A 10,569-nucleotide genomic window follows, 5' to 3' on the forward strand; every position below is an offset into this window, starting at 1 on the left:
CAGTGGTGCAGACTAAGTTAGACGTCTAATTAAGAAACAATCTTTCTTGTCTCTGTTAGCACAAATAATGATTCAGTAAATTAATGTTTTTAAATAAACAAGTTGACCTACTACAATGGTTCTATGACAAATATGTAACTTAAAAAAATTGCACTTAATTTCATCATACAATAAGTTATTAATATACGAACACAGAGCATGCATTGTAGTTCCCCTGCCTCCTCAGCAGGGGGTGCAATAAACACGGTTTGAATGGGGTTTTTTTTCCAGAAGATATATCACATAAGTTGCAGGAGCAACCTCAAGGTTCTATAGACAGTCCCTGTATATAAGTTATTTGGCCTATAACAAAAGACCAAGGTGATCAGTTCTGGATTGTTCTATCCTTTTTCAGTAAATCTGTGTGTGTTAAATGATGTTAAATCAAAATAAATAGAGATCAGATTGGTAATATAATGTTTCAGGAAAATTCCCTGCCATCCCTTTCCTTCCTTTCTGTTTTCACTGGTGGAGCTCATCTGATGCCTCCAATCCTATCCTGCTGGCCTGTGGCTGCTCTCTGTCTCCTGTTACAGTTTCTGTAGGATGCATTTGTGGCTCTGTTCCTTCACAGTTTGACGCTGATGGGCTGTGTTCAGTTGTTTGTTGTTGAGTATCTGGTTTCCCTGTTGTTCCTGAGGGGGTATCGGGAAAGAGGATTCATCCAAACAACGTTCTTCACGTTCCTGTTGACGCAAACAGGTGAACCTGTTGTGTCTCGACATCAGCACACATCAACAGTGTCTTCTCTGTATTTGTCAGGTTTTCTCCCAAATATAGTATAGTCCTCCACAGTCACCCAGCTCCCCCTGTCTACAGGTCACTGTGTGGGAAACGGTAATATCAGGTAAAAAGAACACAAAGGTTACAGGAAAGCCACGGCTTCCTAAGGAAAATAAAGTTACAAAAAAAAACAAAGAAATGTAGAGCAAAGGTCAATGGTCAGCGACAGAAGCACCAACTGAACAGCAGACATTTTAAATAAAAAGAATTCCGTGGTATAATATGTAATGAAATATAATTATGTTATTATTTAACCTGTATGTAGGAATGAGCAGCCTGTCCCTGACAGTGACACCTGCTGGACCGACACCTGGAGGGCCGGCCTTTCTCTCTGTTCCTCTGTACTGGGAGGGTGTGTGTCCTTTAAAAGGAGGCTCCATTTTATGGAACGCGGGTCTTTTGGGAGTTGCCTTTTCTAAAGGTGTGTTTTTCTGTGTCCCAGATGTATTTACAAAGCTGACCTGAACTGTTTACTATTATGTAGAAACAGCTTTTCTTCATGATCAGTTTGTCTGAGACTCTGTGGGCATGAATAAGTTGATCAGGACCACAGCTATTTCAGACATGAATCTCTTAGGGTAATTCTGGGGTCAGAGGTGACTTTTGGTTGCAGTGATGAAAAATCTAGAACATGAAACAATCACTTGCATCCTTTTAGTCATACTGAATTACACTCAAGCACAACAAGACAATGCAACTGGTCACTGTGGAAATCCAACACTGTTACCCTCCGTTCTTTGATCTCTATTAGAACCAGAGGAGAGGATTTCCATTTGCTGAATAACAGCAGGATCCTAGAAATGATCTTCTCTCTAGATCTTCAGTGTTATAGGGTAAAACAAGTGCAAGGTAAATGCTAATGAAATCGTGGACCGTCACATCCTAATAACAGATTTATTTCAGGAAAACCTTGTCACACTGTTATGGTTAACCAGTTTTAGATGGTAAAAAAATTAAAAAGTACCAATATGTAGAAACAAATACTTTTAGCAAAATCTATAGCAATAATATCATTAGCCAGAAGTAGATCAATACCTCTTACATACTAAAACAAAAAAGTGAATTCAGCTTAAAGTTGCCAAACATCCAAGATGTAAATAAAATAGCTAAATAAATACAAAAGGCCAAAATAAACTGATTCCTAAAATGTCCCGTGTCACGACAACATAATATTTATCGCATTTTTAAATGTTAGCGTTTTTTGTTTTTGTCTCTTGAGGCAATGACGCAAAGAGAGTTTCATCTATCACTGCATACAGAGAAACCAGGAGAAATGAAATATTGCTTGCACGAAACCTTAACCGGCACAGACGTCCTCCTGTACACACCCTCAACAGAAATGGGTCTTCACTTCCCATCAGGTTGTTTTCTGTATTTAAAGAAGGAATGCTTCTGAAGACTAACCCAACAACATAGGTAACTGAGACTTTTATTCCAAGTTTTGAGGTCAAACGTGAAGTTGATCTACCACAGGTGAACTGCGTCCTCTCTCTCTCTCTGATGCACCACCCCTTCTACCCCGAGGGGAGGAGTCAAAGCCTGTGGGCTCTTCGGTATTTGCTGAAACAATAAAGGACCTGTCATGTCATCAAAAAAGAGGGAGGGTGCTAGAGAGGGGGAAAAATAATAATATTAGGCTCCAACTGTTACCCCCAAGTCATTTTCAGAGACAGCATCGTACCATTTGCCCCAGGCCTAGCACCACAGAGCAACGCTGAAGGCATGGGGACAAGACAGTTAAACATGATAAAACTGTTACTATTAGCAGTGACCTTGGCAGAGGTAAGAAATAATCACTTTATTTATTATTTATTCTTTACTTGATAAACCACAGAGGATGTTGTAGACTTGTGGATCTGCAGTTGTGTTTTTTTCTATTCCTGATATGATGCATGCACATTTTGACATGCAGATAAGGGACAGTGAGCAGCCGGGGGGATTTTTTGAACATGAACACAGGCTCTTTTCAGTGTCGCTGCTTTCAACAAGTGTGTGTGGCTTGGCCAACTGCAGCTCAATAGACAAATTCATTCCATCCTGAAAGAAATACCTGCTCTGAGCAGACCTGAAATCTGTGTTGAGTGAAAGTAATGTGCAGCCTGCTGCCTCTAATGGTCCCAGAATATGATCTGCAAGGCATTTTCATTTTTCAAGATGAAAACCCAGTCTTATTTTGTCTTATTCTTAACTTTTCATCTTATTTTTTTTAAATTCCATTTTAGATCTGTGCCGCCCAGAATGGTAATACATTTTTTTTACCTTTTGTTTTAGAAGAGTAGGAATGAATTACACACACACAGGTGCACCCTAACATTGTTTCTGCTCTTTTCCTCTCATCAGACATGACACTGTCAGTGTTTACAGTCACATCTAAGACTATGACCCTGCAGTGGAGCGGCTCGTCTGAAGCCAGCTCCTACAAGATCACCATTACACCCAAATTCTCCTCCAAACCTCCTGTCTTGGTTCACTTCGGTGGCAACACAAAGATGGCCTCGATCATTTCCCTGTCACCAAGCACAGTGTACACTGTCAGTTTGGAAGCTATGGACAACGGTCTCAATGCCATCGGCACTGCGCAGACTGAGGGCATAACCGGTGAGTCATGATGACGTAAAATATCTTCTAAACGCAGTATTTATTGGGGGTATTTTACTGCTAAAACAGAGGCCGAAACAAATGTGTCCAGATTGAGAAATGCTATCCCAAAATTCATCAGCTCAACTTTTGTTTGTTGTTGTCCAGCTCCTGAGATTCCCAGCATTATCCAGGCCTACTCCAAGAAGAGCGACAGCATCACGGTGGAGTTCACTGAGCCCACACTGGAATTTGCGTTTGAACGTCAATGGTCCCCATCTGCCATCAGTTACCTCCTGAGGGCAGAGAAAGAGGATTTCTTTCTGGAAGTCCCTGTGAGCGAGTCACCAGGCACCATCATTGGCCTCGAGCCCTATACCGACTACACAATCAGTGTCATGTCCGTCAACTCAGGGGGGAGGAGCCAGCCGTCATACCCCGTTGAAGTCAAGACAGGTACGATAAAAAGTGTCGGAGTCGACAACAGTTAGTTATTCAAATGATTTAACCCTTCTAACTCTTCATCATTGCAGTAGCATCTGTAAAATGTGTCGTGTTCAGACCGACTTCACAGCAGTTCACCTATGAGGGCGCTCTGCTGGGATTGGAAAACAGTTTATCTGTTGTTCCTGTCCAACAAAAGACTATTATCTCATACTGCTAGCCACAACAGCATGCCATTTCAAGCCCATTGTCAACCGGTCGTTACTCAGCTTAGCAGGGTAGAAACTGTATCTGTTTCTTTGCTTGATTCTGTTCTGCTGATGTGAAATGAGAAACCATGAGAACTGGGTTGTCCCCGTTCCTAAAGGACAAAGAATTGTCATATAATCGCAGAGAGGTTGTTTCCATGTCACACCTCTAGGAAAAAAAAAATCATACATTTGTTTCTCCACTTCGTTTCCTAATCTAATCTAATAAGTCCTCGTTTGACCCCTCCTACAGTGGTAACTGCACCTCTGTTTAACACCACCTCCCCCGCCAACGACACCATCGTCGCGGACTGGCCTGAGGTTGAGAATGCCGTCCTCTACACGTTCACCATTATCCAGCAGGGCTCCAACTCCCGCTTTGATTTCAACACCACTGACAGCAGCATAACTTTCACCGACCTGGAGGCAGGGACCAACTACTGCATCAAGGGCACATCCTGGGATGCAGAAGGCCGGCAAGGAGACGACTACACTGCGTGTCAAATTACACGTAAGCACAAACCTTGAGCTGATTTACAAATGGAAGAAAAAAACTAGATGGCAGTTCTTGGTAACATCTTAAAGGTGAGTCTTTCATCTGCAGGTCCTGGGAGTCCAAATGTGGCCCACATCGCTCTGAGTTCAGGCCGCACGTTTGGAGTGTTTGTGTACTGGATACCAGTGCAGGGAGGAGATACCTATGTAGTGTGGATCTCCGATGGTGAAAACTGTACAGCCACGTCTGAAAGTTTCTGTAGCATCGATCCAGTGGAGTGTGGCGAGAGCTACACTGTCTCTATCGTAGCCTCTAACAATGCTGGTTCAAGCGAACCGTCCGTGCCAACGCAGTTTGTCACATGTGGGTATAGCACTCAACACCTCACTGACATTAAGTATTTAAAACATGGAAACCAGACGTCAGCCCAAAGATGGCTGTGTTGCTTAGAATTAGCAAACAGAGACAAAAAAACAAAATTTAAAGCCGATTCGACAATAAAAGATCAAGTTCAAAGGTGCTTGAATTCGTGAATGTAAAGTAAAGCACAAATACATATATAACGATATACAGTGGTCCCTCGTCTATTGCGGGGGTTACGTTCCAAGATCGCCAGCGATAGGCAAAATACCGTAAAGTAGAGACGCAATAGTTATTATATTATTTAGGCATTAACCCCTTACGAACCCTTTAGGAGGCATGGTAGGGCGTGAAATATGGCAAAAAAAAAATACTCTGCTTATACCAACCTAACACTGGTTCCGTGTGACATTGTCTTAACCTCCAGTTCTTTTTTTCTCCTAGATCCATGTCCTCCAGAGAACATCTGGGTGGATGAACCAGAGCCAAGTAACTGCACACTAATGTGGGATCCAGTGGCCCTGGTGGACTTCTACATAGCTTACATAAAGAGAGATGATGGATACGAGTTGTCGTGCAACACCTCAGAAGCGTCATGCAACTTTTTCTGCATGTGTGGCTACACCTACCTGACCACCGTCCTACCCTACAACCAGGCCGGCCCTAGTCCTTACTCACCTGTCCAAAACTACACCACCAGTAGGAAGCCCACACAGTGGCATCCACTTAAAGTCATTATTGTTCTATGATTTTCTATTTAATCAAAGTCCAGGTACAGTATTTGTATCTTTGTCATGGTCAAACCTTCCATAAGGTCGGCTGTTTTTTGTAATAACACAGTCATCTGCATAACATAACACTTACTGTACCTCCAGTGGGAGCATCAATCAAATCAATGGATTACCAATTGTGTTTTTACTGATAATTGCATCTCATTCTTTAGTTGAGAGGGGTTATTTTTATTATTGACCTAAATTACATTAAATACTACAATCACACTGAAGGGAATTCATGTACGGTAGGCATCACTGACGTTGGAGTGCCCCAAGAAAGTTTCATGGCAGATTTAATGACAACATGCAATTGTGCCCTCTTTCAACCATTTCCTACTCTTTCCACTTCCATTTTCCCAGTTCCCTGTTGTCCAAATGATGTTACTGTAAGTCTGGTTTCTACGGAGACCCTGGAGATCACGTGGACGGCTGTCAATGGTGCTGAGCTGTACGAAACAACAGCAGCAGAGTCCTGGAAAACCATCCATTGTAATGACACGGCACCAGTGTGCGCACTCTCTGACCTGAACTGCAACACAGCCTATTCTGTGATAGTCACGCCATGCAGCGAGATACGTGGATGCAACAACACCTGCACAGCCCAAACACACGAGACAGGTAAAATGGCGTCCTGCATTCGAGCTGCGGGGATTTGATTCAGGAGGCCGTGAAATGATTCGAATTATTTATGTTGAGCTAAGAAACAAAGAGAGATAAAGATCAAGATAAAGGTCGTGGACTACACCGGTGGACCCCAGGCTAACACAATAAAACCATTATATAGAATTTAATAATGATGTACAATTATATATAAGATGAATATATTTATTATGAATCATATTATTTGTTTTTATGTAGATTGGTATTCTCCTTTGAATAGAGCTTTTTTTTAGGGGGGGGGAGGGGGGCAGAGTTGCAGCCCTCTGCTCTCTCATGATTAGCCATTTCCACCATCTTGAATAACCAGATCTGAACTTTGATAAAATGCCTGTTTCCCCAATGACTTTCCCTTAATCCCTGTCTGCGTTTCCACAGCTCCGTGTTCTCCGGAGATCTTGAACATGACTCAGTCAAACAATTCTACGTACAGTGTCTTCATCACCAATCCCAACGTAGGAGAGACAGATTACACCATTACGGCCACAGGACAACAAACCCTAACGTGTCACACAAAAGAGAGCTCCTGTGATCTCACTGAGCTGCCCTGCGGCTCCTCCTTCCACGTCACGGCAGTGGCCACAACGGATGTTGGAGAGAGTTTGCCTAGTTACAGCAAACTTCTGGAGACAGGTGTGATTATCGCCCCATGCTACAGTTAGCCATTTAGTGAGAAAAGTGACTGAAACTGATCATTTAGAGAAGCAGCTGTGCCATACTTATGGTTACTATAATGATTAATGCATTTTGGATAATGATTATTTGGTCTGGCTCCTACCCAGGACCGTGCTGCCCTACAACTGTGGACGTCACTCAGGTCACACAAGCCATGACCAACGTGACCTGGTCCAGCAGCACCGGAGCTTATTCCTTTGTCACTGCCCTGACATCCATGCATGGAGATGCAAAATGCCACACTACGGACCTGCACTGCCTGATGGGATGCATCACATGTAGCACCAACTACAGTGTAACCCTGGAGGCCATCAGCAGCACTGGACACAAGTCCGAGTGCAACTATCAGGGATTCTCTTCCAGTGAGGAAGACAAACTGTACATTCATTGTTTGTGTGTTCAGGGTCACAGGCAAAATTAAAATAAAACTTGGTCAGAGCTCTTAAGTACAACCTGAGGAAAACAAAGTTGGCCAAAAATGTAAAAAAACAATGTCAAACAATGTCTTCAAACTTAAATAAAAACAATTATAGGCACAAGTTTATTTAGCAAGAATAAACGAAAGTTCTCCAAAATATTGAAAACGATTGAGGTATAATGTAGAGCTAACGAGACAGAATACATGAAAAGATTGTTTTTGTTCAAAAAGTGTAATTATCTCACTATTAATGGAATAAAAATATATATTTAATATGAAATATAACTCAAAAGCAAATATTTTAATAAATAGTCAAATTTAAATAATAACATCAACCTGAACTATGATCATAACAACAACATTTAAAGTAAAATGTGCTTAAGCTACTTTCCTTCACACAAAATACCTGAACATTGATCAAAAATATTTAAAGACTGTTTTCTGCAGGTCCCTGCTGCCCGACGGGCATCAAGCTCTACCGCAGCACCAACAACACTCTGAGGGTTTACTGGCACTCAATGGGTCCTCGCATTCACACCCATGTAGTTCAACTGCGTGGGAAGGGGGGAATCTACACCTGCGAGGCACCACCCCCCAACTCATACTGTGACATCGCAGAGACAACATGTGGGGATGTGTACAGAGTAGATGTGGCACCAAAGGGGCCCAATGGCATAGTGCAGTTCTGCCACTCAAGGACATACTCAGGTGACTCATCAGAACTATGAACTATGTCATCACATTTTACATACATTTTTGTCCAATATTATATTATAATTTTTTTCTTTTTCAGTTCCCTGTCCTGGAAGCAACACTGGTATGTCCATGGAATTCCACCAGTGAAAGAATTTATGAAAAACCTTAATTATTGTTTTTAAGGAAATGTTAAGCAAAAAGTAGTATCTTCTTAGTGTAGATTAGATCAGATCAGATCAATTTAGATTAGATTAGATTAGATTAGTTTAGATTAGATTAAATTAGATTAGATTAAATTAGATTCGATTAAATTAGATTAGATTAGATCAGATCAACTCAGATTAGATTAGATTAGATCAGATCAACTCAGATTAGATTAGATTAGTTTAGATTAGATTAAATTAGATTCGATTAAATTAGATTAGATTAGATCAGATTAGATTAATCATTTCTGATCCAACACAGATGGGGAATTTGTTAAACATTATTGTTCAGTAACAGCATCAAAGCTGCATGCTATTTTCAGTTGAATGTCTAATTGTCGGTTGTTTTTTTATTATTCTTTCTAAAAAGGAATCTCCCGTGGAAAACGAAGTGTGAGTTAAAAGTAAGTATCCTTCATTTAAACCTGCCCTAACTAACTACTAACTATTCTGCTGAATGTATATCCAAGTCAGTGAGAAAGGCTACTTTCACACATTGAGTTAATTTGGTTTTAACTTTGGTTGCAAACGTATGTACAAGCAGAAACAGGTTGGCTCTTTATAGTAATCAGTTGTTGTTATTAAAGCACACGGGAGCTACAGACACCAAAAAAAAAAGTTTCCAGGAGCAGTAGCAATAAATTAAAAGTAAACCCACAAATAATGCTAATAAATTGAGGAAATACTTTTAGCAAGACTTTATAAATAGTCACATAAATTACTACAAAAAAGAACGTACACAACATATACAAACCAAGTTATCATACAAAATCTAGAATAACACCACAGAGATAGGAATTAGCTCTGTGCTAACACACTTTTTTCCATCTTTTCTTGCCTGAGGGTGAGGATTGTCCTCCACCTGCTGACCAACAACCAGAGAGGACAACACTTCCACCAAGAACAACTGTGAAGATCCCAAATATATATATATATATATATATATACAGTATATACACGTTGAAATGCACACTTACAGAACTAATGATGAAAAGCTAAATTCTGTTCTGAATTCACCCTTTTAAATTAACACAATTTGCTGTAAGTGATTGAACTTGATTTGATTCCACGAGTACGAGAGTGAATGTGATCATAAATCCATGCTAACGCTGATTGAAAAAAAGACAATGAATGAAAAATAACACTGTAGGACATCCCCACGTAGAAGGCCTTCTTAGGGCTGCTGCCTGACTCTCAGAACTGCAGAGAGCATCAGTCACAACGTCAACACATGGTCGGAGTATGACCTGAGTCATGGATGGTCAGCCCTATGAATGACTCATCTGATCAGATTCTAGAAGGTAGATTCAGTGTAACCTCTGCTTTCATTGGATTTATTTTCTCTGAGTTGACAGATGACAACAATAAAAGACATTGTTTCTGCATCACAACGTGTGTGCGCTGTCACTTTCTTTATTTTTTTAATTTATGAACTTTATGAACTTTGTTAACAGCAGATGTGCTGCTCCAGGCTGCCCCTTGGAGGCGCCAAGCACAAACTGGGCAGAAATTTCTTTGGTTTAATTTGGTTTATAATTCATGTGATAGGATCATATGATCTGCTACATCAGAATAATGGACAAATGTGATCATTTTCACATGGACTTGCATCTGGTGATAGATAGATAGATAGACAGACAGACAGATAGATAGATAGATAGATGGATGGATAGATGGATGGATGGATGGATGGATGGATGTTTTCCACTGTAGCATGTGTGTCTGTTTAGCAAACTGGGATTAGCTCCTGTGTCACACTTATCAAGACTGTATAAATAAATGAATGAAAGGCTTTGACCTGCATTTATTTAACATGATATATAAACAGTGTGACACCAAATAAACACAGAAGGTAAGTGAAGAGCTTCACCTTTGTTTCTCTGTTAATCCAGAATAATACACCACATCAGTGAATAGAAGATCTTATAACCCAAGGAGTCCCTGTGTTACAGTAGGCTGAAAAAACCCTACACCTTATACACGCTGTCTATCACACTAACAATGTGCAGCATGCCATGATTTAATCTACCAGTATATCATTACTGCTTTGTAACAGGTGAGGAAATTTAACATCAATGTGGAATTTGTATTTTAGCTCATTTCAGAAGAATATCATTAAATACAATATAATGTAATTCCATTAACAAGAATGGATTTTTAAAGGGCTGTGTGGTATATTTTGGCTTTTGTTTTCAGCAGG

General features: G+C 40.6%; 1 protein-coding gene across 1 annotated transcript; it reads left to right on the forward strand.

The window, feature by feature from the left end:
* Window positions 1-1,885: 1,885 nt before the first annotated feature.
* Window positions 1,886-9,748, forward strand: fndc7a (fibronectin type III domain containing 7a). The gene is made up of 14 exons (XM_008333858.2): window positions 1,886-2,604; window positions 3,045-3,063; window positions 3,163-3,420; window positions 3,568-3,855; window positions 4,345-4,602; window positions 4,696-4,950; window positions 5,392-5,646; window positions 6,081-6,338; window positions 6,756-7,010; window positions 7,160-7,414; window positions 7,918-8,178; window positions 8,264-8,287; window positions 8,740-8,773; window positions 9,213-9,748. The coding sequence occupies exons 1-13, from the start codon at window positions 2,545-2,547 to the stop codon at window positions 8,769-8,771; spliced, it is 2,478 nt and encodes an 825-aa protein (XP_008332080.1). The 5' UTR covers window positions 1,886-2,544; the 3' UTR covers window positions 8,772-8,773; window positions 9,213-9,748.
* The last annotated feature ends 821 nt before the right edge of the window (window positions 9,749-10,569 follow it).

The sequence above is a fragment of the Cynoglossus semilaevis genome, chromosome 20 (assembly GCF_000523025.1).
Source record: "Cynoglossus semilaevis isolate Cse_v1.0 chromosome 20, Cse_v1.0, whole genome shotgun sequence".
Lineage (NCBI taxonomy): Eukaryota > Metazoa > Chordata > Actinopteri > Pleuronectiformes > Cynoglossidae > Cynoglossus > Cynoglossus semilaevis.